Source organism: Poromitra crassiceps, assembly GCF_964638095.1.
Source record: "Poromitra crassiceps genome assembly, chromosome: 5".
Classification (NCBI taxonomy): Eukaryota; Metazoa; Chordata; class Actinopteri; order Beryciformes; family Melamphaidae; genus Poromitra; species Poromitra crassiceps.
Window position 1 is genome coordinate 12,059,070 of NC_139642.1, and position 13,611 is coordinate 12,072,680.

The 13,611-nt window shown below is 44.9% G+C and overlaps 1 protein-coding gene across 2 annotated transcripts in view; it reads right to left on the reverse strand.

Moving 5' to 3' along the window:
- Positions 1–13,611, reverse strand: part of eif4g1b (eukaryotic translation initiation factor 4 gamma, 1b) — a 101,195-nt gene that overhangs the window by 57,405 nt on the left and 30,179 nt on the right. For both annotated transcript variants that reach the window (XM_083636869.1, XM_083636868.1), the window contains one exon: positions 11,101–11,194. In XM_083636869.1, the coding sequence (XP_083492995.1) occupies positions 11,101–11,194 (94 nt within the window). The remainder of the gene's footprint in view (positions 1–11,100; positions 11,195–13,611) is intronic.

Here is a 13,611-nt window from a genome sequence, read left to right on the forward strand (position 1 = left end):
CCGCAGGGATGACGTATTTTTGTAGGCTGAATGCGGAAGTCCCGAACTTCCTGGTTCTTCACTGTTTCTGTCTATGGGATTTTTGAATGGGTTTTTGCCGCGATGCTTCAAATACGGTCTCTGGGCAACGCAAGATTAATCAAACGCGAACCAGAGTTCAGTCGGATAATCTTCACACATGAGGACCACTTTCATGAGTTTTGTAGCATAAATGCAAGCCCTAGAAGTAAAATGTTCGAGCTAAGCTAATCCTGAACTACACACTGTCGCATAGGCTTCCACGTCACGTCAGCAGTCAACCTGGACTGTTGTTGATGTGTGCACTGATTACCCCGGGCTGAACGGGGCTGAACCAGGTGAGGGAAAGAGAATTTCCGTGTTCGTCCTTTGAAGTGGACCATCGACTCAACAGTGTAGTCTCATTTAGCCGTTTGCTAGCTAGCCGCCCTTTTAACGGCACGTAAAAGCTTCAAAACTCATAAAAGTGGTCCTCGTGTGTGAAGATGATATTACTAAACACTGGTTCGCGTTTGATTAAGCCAGCGTTGCCCAGAGAGATTATTAGAAGCATTGCGCCAAAAACCCATTCAAAACTCCCATAGGCGAAAACAGTGAAGAACCAGGGCTGTTAGCATCGATGATTTCCGGACTCGTTACTGCGGCTCTCTATGAATGCCTTCATCATAGAAGTTCAAAAGCCTTTGGTCAATGTGGGCTAAAGCCAATGTGTGTCAGCAATGACTGCCTTCATCATACAAGTTCAAAAGCCTTTGTTCAATGTGGGCTAAAGCCAACGTGTGTCAGCAATGACTGCCTTCATCATAGAAGTTCAAAAGCCTTTGTTCAATGTGGGCTAAAGCCAACACGTGTCAGCAATGACTGCTTTCATCATAGAAGTTCAAAAGCCTTTGTTCAATGTGGGCTAAAGCCAACACGTGTCAGCAATGAATGCCTTCATCATAGAAGTTCAAAAGCCTTTGGTCAATGTGGGCTAAAGCCAACACGTGTCAGCAATGACTGCCTTCATCATAGAAGTTCAAAAGCCTTTGTTCAATGTGGGCTAAAGTCAACCTGTGTCAGCAATGACTGCTTTCATCATAGAAGTTAAAAAGCCTTTGTTCAATGTGGACTAAAGCCAACACGTGTCAGCAATGACTGCCTTCATCATAGAAGTTCAAAAGCCTTTGTTCAATGTGGGCTAAAGCCAACACGTGTCAGCAATGACTGCCTTCATCATAGAAGTTCAAAAGCCTTTGTTCAATGTGGGCTAAAGCCAACACGTGTCAGCAATGACTGCTTTCATCATAGAAGTTAAAAAGCCTTTGTTCAATGTGGGCTAAAGCCAACACGTGTCAGCAATGACTGCCTTCATCAGGGGATACAAACGGCAGGCACACACAGGTGCCCATTATACACATTCAGGGGCTGTGGCCTGAGCCAGGGGTTCCCAAACTTTTCCGTCAAAGTACCACTACGTACCAAACGACATTTCACAGGGAGCACTTCCACTGCGTATACCAACCACACCCCTTCCCCATAAAATAAAAGCTGCTGATTGAACCATGCAATAGCAGCAGAAAGGCTAAATGACAATATAAGACTACCTAGCTGGTTCAACACGGACAAACACACACACCTGCCAATATTAGTCTGTGAAAAAGAGGGCCCCTTTGGGGGAGAAAAATTCTCCCTCTGCAAAATGTTGCCTAACTTTGGAGTGTTATTTAGCCACCTTCCTGACAAACTAGCATGCCATGGTTGGTACAAATCGATTCCTTCTAGTTTCATATGATACCAGAAACCTCACTCTGGCTTTAAAACTGAGCCTGCTGCAGGCTCTGAAAGTAAATGTTCAAAATTGTGATATTTCCCAAATATTGCGATATTTTCGAAAATCGGCCCAATCCAGCTACTCCTCAGGTTGAATGTGTAAAAAACGGTTGTCTATAAAAAAGAAAAAGAAAAAAAGAAAAAGCAATTCTCTGGCGGACCACCAGGCAGAGCCCCGCGGACCACAGTTTGGGAACCAATGACCTAAGCCAATCAGCACACCACAAAAGTGTCATTCACAATGTGATCAGTACAAAAACCACCATGGCATCTAATCCTAATCCATACCCATTTCAACTGTTAATAACTGAGGAGCAGTGAAACAATCAGATGACTGTAAAACTCTGGGTCAGGAGGTTTTGCCCCAAGTCAAAATCTCAAACTATTCCAAAAGATTATATTGCTCACGATGTGGCACATGCTGTTACTAACGTCCAGCCAGTTATCCAAGTCTGTACGAGTCTCTGAGCTGTTACTAACGTCCAGCCAGTTATCCAAGTCTGTACGAGTCTCTGAAAGTTCAGAGAAGAAGCAAAGGTTCAACTTTGGAGCGAAAAAGACGCCTTGCTGCTGAAGAGTCGCCTTCCTTGGGTCAAGAGCACAGCAGCACAGCAGCAGCACCTGAAAAGCCACACAGGTAGGTAGGCCTCTGGACCATGACACAGCAATCCCACTGCCCCGGAGCAGCCGCTGCATCGGAGTGTCCAATCTCTTAATGCCAAACTGAGTAAGATAGCGATGGCCAAGCTGCTGCTGTAACCAGGAAAAAAATAATAAATAAATAAATAAAAACTCAAAAAGGTTCACAAGTTCAAAGGACTTCCTGTCCCACTCTCCCCCCGATCAATAAAGTCAACAAGAAGAAGTCCAACTCTTCAGAGGCATCATTACCTGGCCTTTCATCGCTGCAGTTCCAACCGCTTTCAGGCCCCGTTCACACTCACATCCCCTCACTCTTTGATAGAAGGAAGGAAGGAATGGGGAACAAATCCTCAGAGAGAAGCGGCCTCTCTTTCAGCCTGTTGCTAGCTAGCTCTGGCTCCGTGTCTCTCTCTCTCTCTCTCTACCCCCCTCCTCTCTCTGCAATGCATTTCAGTCTAACTCACATTACTGAGTCTGCATTGTTGACCAGGAGCAGCACAGCCTAAATATAGTCAAAAACCCACACCGACTGGGACAGAGAGAGAGAGGAGGGAGAGAGAGAGGGAGAGAGAGGGAGAGGGAGAGGGAGAGGGAGAGAGAGAGAGAGAGAGAGAGAGGGAGAGAGAGAGAGAGAAGGGAGGGAGAAGGAGAGAGGGAGAGGGAGAGAGAGAGAGAGAAGGGAGGGAGAAGGAGAGAGGGAGAGCCAGAGCCCAGCCGGGACAGGGAGAAGGGGGAGCACGATCGAAACAAGAAGGCAAAATGGCAGAACGAGACGTTTCTTGGAGAGCGTCCCAATACGGTCAAGGAGGCTTGAGATATGAGTCACAAAGTGGGGGAGATGGCAGAGAGAGAGAGAGAGAGAGAGGGATGGAGGGGAGGGGAGGGTGGAGGGAGAGAGGGGGAGATGACACCTACCCTGGGAGTCGTCCTGCTCTCCAGACACACGGTTCCCCATGTCGAAGGCCTCCCCTGGCCTGCACAGTGTGCCTACTGTACAGCCTGGACAGGGGGAGAGGGGAGGGCCTTTCTCTCTCTCTCTCTCTCTCTCTTTGACTTGGGCCTGTCCTTTCTCTACAGGTGCCCTCTCAGAAAGACTTCTTTTAACACTCAGCCTTCCCTCTTCCAGCGTTTTTCTCCCTTTTGCTCCTCCCCTCCCGAAGTCCGACCTTCCCCACCAACCTCTCTCCCCCTCCTCTCCCCCTCCTCCCTCTCTGAGTGTACGGGGCAGGCGGGCCGAGCTAACGAGCTGTGTGGTTCAGAGGCTCCACCCGTCTTTTCCACCCCCCCCAGCTTGTGATCTGATCCTCGCCGGCAGAGAGGTCACAGTTTAGGCCAGGAGAAGGCAGGGGGTGAAGGGAGGTCGGTGGTGAGTGGAGTAAATCACTCACTTGGGGGACGGGGGTTAAAAATATATCCCATTTGTGTGAGTGATTTTTTTTACCTGACAACTATATAGAAGAGCTCGGTGGTCGGACAGAGTGCGCCCCTCAGAGGACTGGAGGGGCGTGGCAGGATATGATATTCTGCCCCATTGTTACTATGGAGCCACAGAGAATAGGACACTTCACTATTGACAGTTGATGAGTGTTTATCAGTATATTGGGCCTGTTATTATATAGAGCAGGAGCTCTATAGGTTGGCTCTGTTATTATATAGAGCAGGAGCTCTATAGGTTGGCTCTGTCTGTTATTATATAGAGCAGGAGCTCTATAGGTTGGCTCTGTCTGTTATTATATAGAGCAGGAGCTCTATAGGTTGGCTCTGTCTGTTATTATATAGAGCAGGAGCTCTATAGGTTGGCTCTGTCTGTTATTATATAGAGCAGGAGCTCTATAGGTTGGCTCTGTTATTATATAGAGCAGGAGCTCTATAGGTTGGCTCTGTCTGTTATTATATAGAGCAGCTCTATAGGTTGGCTCTGTCTGTTATTATATAGAGCAGGAGCTCTATAGGTTGGCTCTGTCTGTTATTATATAGAGCAGGAGCTCTATAGGTTGGCTCTGTCTGTTATTATATAGAGCAGGAGCTCTATAGGTTGGCTCTGTCTGTTATTATATAGAGCAGGAGCTCTATAGGTTGGCTCTGTCTGTTATTATATAGAGCAGGAGCTCTATAGGTTGGCTCTGTTATTATATAGAGCAGGAGCTCTATAGGTTGGCTCTGTCTGTTATTATATAGAGCAGGAGCTCTATAGGTTGGCTCTGTCTGTTATTATATAGAGCAGGAGCTCTATAGGTTGGCTCTGTCTGTTATTATATAGAGCAGGAGCTCTATAGGTTGGCTCTGTCTGTTATTATATAGAGCAGGAGCTCTATAGGTTGGCTCTGTCTGTTATTATATAGAGCAGGAGCTCTATAGGTTGGCTCTGTCTGTTATTATATAGAGCAGGAGCTCTATAGGTTGGCTCTGTCTGTTATTATATAGAGCAGGAGCTCTATAGGTTGGCTCTGTTATTATATAGAGCAGGAGCTCTATAGGTTGGCTCTGTCTGTTATTATATAGAGCAGGAGCTCTATAGGTTGGCTCTGTTATTATATAGAGCAGGAGCTCTATAAGTTGGCTCTGTTATTATATAGAGCAGGAGCTCTATAGGTTGGCTCTGTCTGTTATTATATAGAGCAGGAGCTCTATAGGTTGGCTCTGTTATTATATAGAGCAGGAGCTCTATAGGTTGGCTCTGTCTGTTATTATATAGAGCAGGAGCTCTATAGGTTGGCTCTGTTATTATATAGAGCAGGAGCTCTATAAGTTGGCTCTGTCTGTTATTATATAGAGCAGGAGCTCTATAGGTTGGCTCTGTCTGTTATTATATAGAGCAGGAGCTCTATAAGTTGGCTCTGTCTGTTATTATATAGAGCAGGAGCTCTATAGGTTGGCTCTGTTATTATATAGAGCAGGAGCTCTATAAGTTGGCTCTGTCTGTTATTATATAGAGCAGGAGCTCTATAGGTTGGCTCTGTTATTATATAGAGCAGGAGCTCTATAGGTTGGCTCTGTCTGTTATTATATAGAGCAGGAGCTCTATAAGTTGGCTCTGTCTGTTATTATATAGAGCAGGAGCTCTATAGGTTGGCTCTGTCTGTTATTATATAGAGCAGGAGCTCTATAAGTTGGCTCTGTCTGTTATTATATAGAGCAGGAGCTCTATAGGTTGGCTCTGTCTGTTATTATATAGAGCAGGAGCTCTATAGGTTGGCTCTGTCTGTTATTATATAGAGCAGGAGCTCTATAGGTTGGCTCTGTCTGTTATTATATAGAGCAGGAGCTCTATAGGTTGGCTCTGTCTGTTATTATATAGAGCAGGAGCTCTATAGGTTGGCTCTGTTATTATATAGAGCAGGAGCTCTATAGGTTGGCTCTGTCTGTTATTATATAGAGCAGGAGCTCTATAGGTTGGCTCTGTCTGTTATTATATAGAGCAGGAGCTCTATAGGTTGGCTCTGTCGGCCCACAAAAACCTCCCCACTTTTTGCCCTTGGAGGCTGAAATTTGGCATGGAGGTGAAGTGTGTGTGTGTGTGTTTTTGTGTGGGGGCAAATTTCCAAAATACAAGGTAGCAGGGGGAGGACCCGCCCTACTCTGCCTGATTGGTTGGGTTTAGACATGAGGAGTGTTGATTGGCTGTGCTGAGGCAGGAGTGATAATAGAGGCCATTTACACCTGGCGTTAACATGCGTTTTCTGTGATCAGATTGCAATCAGATTGTGTTTTATCACTTGAAATGCCAGGTGTAAACACCCCCAAAACACCCCCAAAACTCCTCACCCTCCCACTCCATGTAATCCATACGTTATTCCAGACCGGCTCAAATAAATACACTAAATAAATACACTATACACTAAATACACCATTGAATTCATCGTCCATAATCTCGAGATCAGATATGATCAGCCAGCGGTGTCTAGCATGCTACAGATCGGTTGCTCTGAGCTCTGAAATCTGCCTTGCAGGGCAGAGTTGGAGCTCAGAGCAGCAGATCTACAGATACAGATGTACAGTATCTGTCACACACCCAATACGAGCGAGGTGCAGGTGATGCCTTTGTGTTGTAAACATCACAGGCGCCTGTGCAAATAGCATGCAGTCATCAGTAACCTGAATGCTCGTATATGTATATGGGGATATGAATAACCTGACTTCTCTGTGTTCCATGTAAACGACCGCCATATCCCGAATATGAACAAAACCAGGATAAGCCTCATAACCAGGATACTCACAAGACATTTTATATTGGCACAAAACAGCAGCTTGGATTCAAACAAGACTAGTTAAGCTGGATCTGGACTGACTGACTGACTCCACATTATTGAAACAGGCATGTGTAAGTATTGAGCAGTCAAGTTAAGTTGCGTTCACACCAACCTATTCAAGTTTTTCGCTGGCATCGAGTTTACATACAAAGTCAATGCAAACGAGCGATTGAGCGTATATTCGCCCGGGAGAAAAATCGCTGGGCGTCCGAGTGACAGAGACAGAGCGATAGGACGAAAATTTGCGCGTACCTCCAGATGAGATATCCCAACTCGAGTGAAATTACGCTGGCATCAGTCGCTCGCTGTTCAACGCTGATTGGCTGCCGTGTGAGAGTGAGTCAAGGATCACACTGGCTTGGAACAAACCGCTGGTTTATTGAGTGGCAACAAACCGCATTGACAGCTGATTGACAGGCTGACAGCTGACATGAAGTCAAGTCTGTACTACCGGTATAGAGCTCACGTTAGGAGCACGCTGATAGGCTTAGCTTGTAAACAACTACGGTGGCTCGTAGTGGACAAACATCATGATATTGCGTAACGTTATAGCCCCCAGATGTGCGTCAATTATTGTGCCTGTTGATGAGCGATTTAAACACAGCGACACAGAGCGATTCCAAAGAGTTGAATTAAGCGACAGAGAGAAAAATAAATATCTCGGTGTGAACACAGCTTCAGTCAGACGGGTTCTGGGTCCGGTCAAATTAAATTGACCCGTATCTGTCTAGCCCTTAACACTATCTTGTGTGCCTTGTGTATCTTGTGTGTGTGTTTGTGAGGAAAACAAAAAGAGACTGAGATAGAGAAGGCAGCAAATGTCACTGATCACATGATGACCTGCTGTTTGGGGTCATGAGTCGTCCTGACCTCATGACATGTCATGTGACAACACACAGGACGTCATGTGACACACACACAGGACGAGACACACCCGCAAACACATCGTACACAGCCACACGAACATGACAGACAGAGAGAGGAGAGGTACTGTGTGCGTCCGGTGGTGTTGCAAGGAGACGAGAGGGGGGGAAAACATTTCAGAAATGATTATGACTTTCTCTGGAATGGAATGAGCACCTCGTGGCTACGTGGATCCAGTCCAGCTTCACTCTACAGAACAGCCTCAGGAACGTTCTCTACAGTACAGCAGCCTCAGGAACGTTCCAGAAAAAGAAAAAGATTTTTGGACCATTTTCATGACCTAAAAATTCCACCCAAATAACAAGGATTCAGTGTTTTCCACTAGAAGTGAAAGTCTTGTCAGGGGGGAAGAGCCTCTCTGGAACAACATTTAAAATCAACACGGGACTCTCCAATGACTAAGCCAGACTAATGGAATTATTTTCTGTGGGGGTAGCTAGCAGCTATTGAGTAGAATGCTCCCGCACCACCAAATCGCTGCTCAGACATTTGATATAAAATGAATACAAATAAAAACTACATTCACTAGCTGTGGTCTTATAGGTTGATGGACCACATTGACTTCAAATATCTGAGCAAAATATTGTCAAACCAATATCTATATCTATTATGTAATAAAGTTGATGTTGTCTGTGTATGTTTAATTAACGCCCTCCACACCCCCAGGTTGGATTGGGCTGAAAATCTGCATGGTGGTGGGTTATGATCGGGGGAAGGTCACGGGCAGGTTGTACAGTCCTGGAACCACGTGGAAACCACCTGGAGGACCACCAGCATTTCCAATGAAGCAAAAGGCACAGTTGTATTGCTTTGTGCCTATTTAACCCAGGCAACGCCGGGTACAATCCTACTAGTATAGTTTAAATGGCTTTGCCAATATACTGGCCTCATGTTGAAATGTCTCTACAGATGAGACTGGTTTCATCAGATCAGATGTAGTAAATATTCAGAGTGTAGGAGCCACTACCTCCATGGGATGAAGCTAGATGTGTAAGGAAAGAGAACTAGGCATTCAACATTTCTGACGTTAGTGGATGCTGCCACCACTTGACACCACCTTGTACGACGTGCAAAACATACTTTGGCCAAATGAAATCATCCTGATTCTGCATGGCCTTGTTTCAAATAAATCGGTACTAAGAGGTGCATGAAGAGGTAAATATGAGCATCACCCAGGTGGGTGCTACACATCACCCAGGTGGGTGCTACACATCACCCAGGTGGGTGCTACACATCACCCAGGTGGGTGCTACACATCACCCAGGTGGATCAGTTGAGCTCCGTCCTCTCCCTCCCTTGATATGTGAAGCGCTTTGAGTGTCTAGAAAGGCGCTATAGAAATCCAATCAATTATTATGATTATTATGGGTAACGGGGTAAAACTATTTGTGTAATGGTTGTATTGAGCAAATCAAAGAAATTCTCATTCAGATTCTGATCAATCACTTCAATAGTTGTATGCACGATGAAAGATAAGACAAGCCTTGGGAGATCTATCCAAACTGCATGAAATCACTTTCTTTCTTTTTACTTTCTCCCCTGAAGTAAACAACTCCCCTCTGAGGATTTGAAGGCATCGAATAAGCAAGATAAATATGAAGTCATTATATATATATATATATATATATATATATATATATATATATATATATATATATATATATATATTCAAGCCCAATGTACATTTTGCAGCACTGAAATACAAAATGCATGACAGCAAGCCCAAAAAGGACGAATTGTGTTTGCTAACAGGCCTGTATTTCGGCCTCTGCATTCTATCAGTGATAAGCCACAGTCTAAACAAAGCCAGCACATAGTTCAGATGCCTGCTAGTGGGGGGGTCAGCAAGTTTCTTTTCGGGGGGCATCATCAGTTCTTGCGGCGTACCGACACTTGCTCCCCTCTAGAGGGCGTGACAACACATAGGATCAATGGCAAACATCTGCAGTGGTGCCAACTAGACTTTGCATGAGCTGAAGTAATGGAGAGTCAATGAAGCGTTATTCCGGAACCCACCACTATATATATATATATATATATATATATATATATATATATATATATATATATATATATATATATATATATATATATATATCGTCTATCTATCTACAGTATATATATATATATATATAGTCTATATATACAGTATAGTCTATATATAGTCTATATATATATATGCCCCCCTTTTCGGCGATAATTGCACTCATGTTTAAATACAGGGGTGTGGGGATTGGTTAATACTATAATAATAATTATTAATAATAATTGTTGGTTGCAAACAAAATGGACACAGAAATGCAAAGTTCATCACCAAAAAAGCCTTTTAACAGTTTATTTTGTATGTGTGCATAACTGATTTATGTATATTTAAAAGGCACTAAAAATGCGATAATATTCAGCACTACCCACAAAAGACTATTGTATATCTAGTGAGACATGCGAGTTATTGTGATGAGAGCAGTGAAAGAAGCCACAGGTTTATAAATGGACAGAGTGACCGTGTGAAGCTTGACAGCATGTACTGGATCAAGCTGTGACTGTTAGTTTAGTTAGTTAGTGTAAGGTTAGTCTCTGTGTGAGGCTTGACAGCATGTAGTGGATCAAGCTGTGCCTGTTAGTTTAGTTAGTTAGTGTAAGGTTAGTCTCTGTGTGAAGCTTGACAGCATGTACTGGATCAAGCTGTGACTGTTAGTTTAGTTAGTTAGTGTAAGGTTAGTCTCTGTGTGAAGCTTGACAGCATGTACTGGATCAAGCTGTGACTGTTAGTTTAGTTAGTTAGTGTAAGGTTAGTCTCTGTGAAGCTTGACAGCATGTACTGGATCAAGCTGTGACTGTTAGTTTAGTTAGTTAGTGTAAGGTTAGTCTCTGTGAAGCTTGACAGCATGTACTGGATCAAGCTGTGCCTGTTAGTTTAGTTAGTTAGTGTAAGGTTAGTCTCTGTGTGAGGCTTGACAGCATGTACTGGATCAAGCTGTGACTGTTAGTTTAGTTAGTTAGTGTAAGGTTAGTCTCTGTGTGAGGCTTGACAGCATGTACTGGATCAAGCCGTGACTGTTAGTTTAGTTAGTTAGTGTAAGGTTAGTCTCTGTTTGTATCACGGTTTGGCACTGTGTATTTCCTGCTCTGTGTTTACAATGCGGTATGTCGGCTGTGTGGCTCGCTATGCATGTCTCGATGGCAGACGAGTGTCTGGGGTTGCATAGTGTAGATGGCAGACGCTATCAGAGCAATGTGAGTGTTTACGGTGGCGTGGGAAGCCACGCCTATATGCTTTATAGACTGTGTTTACGTTTTGACGTTACAGCTCCAGTGTGACATCTAGTGGGCACAAATATTACAAATAGTGCCTTTAAACACAACTGAGTGGCTCCGTGTGTGTGTGTGTGTGTGTGTGTGTGTGTGTGTGTGTGTGTCAGGCGAGGCCCCACGTAGAGCCTCTTACCATAAGTACCATATTCAGCAGGGCTGGTGCCTGGGTAGAAGCCCGTGGTGCTGGCTGAGACAGGGTACTGCTGGGGCGTGGCAACGTAGGGCGCTGTCCGGTACTGTGGGACCAGCAGGAGAAGAGAGGAACAGAGGTAATGAAGAGAGAAGAACAACAGAGTTCAGATATTGTGGTCAAACCAGTATGAGAAATGAGTGCAAACAAAGACCTAAACAAGATACCTCTCCACTCCACCATACACAGCTTAGATACCTCTCCTCTCCACCATACACAGCTTAGATACCTCTCCTCTCCACCATACACAGCTTAGATACCTCTCCTCTCCACCATACACAGCTTAGATACCTCTCCTCTCCACCATACACAGCTTAGATACCTCTCCTCTCCACCATACACAGCTTAGATACCTCTCCTCTCCACCATACACAGCTTAGATACCTCTCCACCATACACAGCTTAGATACCTCTCCACTCCACCATACACAGCTTAGATACCTCTCCTCTCCACCATACACAGCTTAGATACCTCTCCTCTCCACCATACACAGCTTAGATACCTCTCCTCTCCACCATACACAGCTTAGATACCTCTCCACCATACACAGCTTAGATACCTCTCCACTCCACCATACACAGCTTAGATACCTCTCCTCTCCACCATACACAGCTTAGATACCTCTCCTCTCCACCATACACAGCTTATATACCTCTCCACCATACACAGCTTAGATACCTCTCCACCATACACAGCTTAGATACCTCTCCACTCCACCATACACAGCTTAGATACCTCTCCTCTCCACCATACACAGCTTAGATACCTCTCCTCTCCACCATACACAGCTTATATACCTCTCCACCATACACAGCTTAGATACCTCTCCACCATACACAGCTTAGATACCTCTCCTCTCCACCATACACAGCTTAGATACCTCTCCTCTCCACCATACACAGCTTAGATACCTCTCCTCTCCACCATACACAGCTTAGATACCTCTCCTCTCCACCATACACAGCTTAGATACCTCTCCTCTCCACCATACACAGCTTAGATACCTCTCCACTCCACCATACACAGCTTAGATACCTCTCCTCTCCACCATACACAGCTTAGATACCTCTCCTCTCCACCATACACAGCTTAGATACCTCTCCTCTCCACCATACACAGCTTAGATACCTCTCCTCTCCACCATACACAGCTTAGATACCTCTCCTCTCCACCATACACAGCTTAGATACCTCTCCACTCCACCATACACAGCTTAGATACCTCTCCACTCCACCATACACAGCTTAGATACCTCTCCTCTCCACCATACACAGCTTAGATACCTCTCCTCTCCACCATACACAGCTTAGATACCTCTCCTCTCCACCATACACAGCTTAGATACCTCTCCTCTCCACCATACACAGCTTAGATACCTCTCCTCTCCACCATACACAGCTTAGATACCTCTCCTCTCCACCATACACAGCTTAGATACCTCTCCTCTCCACCATACACAGCTTAGATACCTCTCCTCTCCACCATACACAGCTTAGATACCTCTCCTCTCCACCATACACAGCTTAGATACCTCTCCTCTCCACCATACACAGCTTAGATACCTCTCCTCTCCACCATACACAGCTTAGATACCTCTCCTCTCCACCATACACAGCTTAGATACCTCTCCTCTCCACCATACACAGCTTAGATACCTCTCCTCTCCACCATACACAGCTTAGATACCTCTCCACTCCACCATACACAGCTTAGATACCTCTCCACTCCACCATACACAGCTTAGATACCTCTCCTCTCCACCATACACAGCTTAGATACCTCTCCTCTCCACCATACACAGCTTAGATACCTCTCCTCTCCACCATACACAGCTTAGATACCTCTCCTCTCCACCATACACAGCTTAGATACCTCTCCTCTCCACCATACACAGCTTAGATACCTCTCCTCTCCACCATACACAGCTTAGATACCTCTCCTCTCCACCATACACAGCTTAGATACCTCTCCTCTCCACCATACACAGCTTAGATACCTCTCCTCTCCACCATACACAGCTTAGATACCTCTCCTCTCCACCATACACAGCTTAGATACCTCTCCTCTCCACCATACACAGCTTAGATACCTCTCCTCTCCACCATACACAGCTTAGATACCTCTCCTCTCCACCATACACAGCTTAGATACCTCTCCTCTCCACCATACACAGCTTAGATACCTCTCCTCTCCACCATACATGGTTTGATGGCATAGAGACGAAGGCATTGATCAACATATCAAGGCACAATGCAATTGGCTGATATTGGTCTTTAACTAGAGCTGCAATGATCAGTCGATTAATCGTTTCGTCGATCAGACTAATTTGTAAGAAAGAAATAATAAAATTATTTCATTCCAGCTTCTTTTATGTGAATATTTTCTGATGTCTTTAGTCTTCTATAATAGGGGTTATGGTCTGTAAGTCAGGACAAAAGAAAAAGTGATGGACATTTTTCACC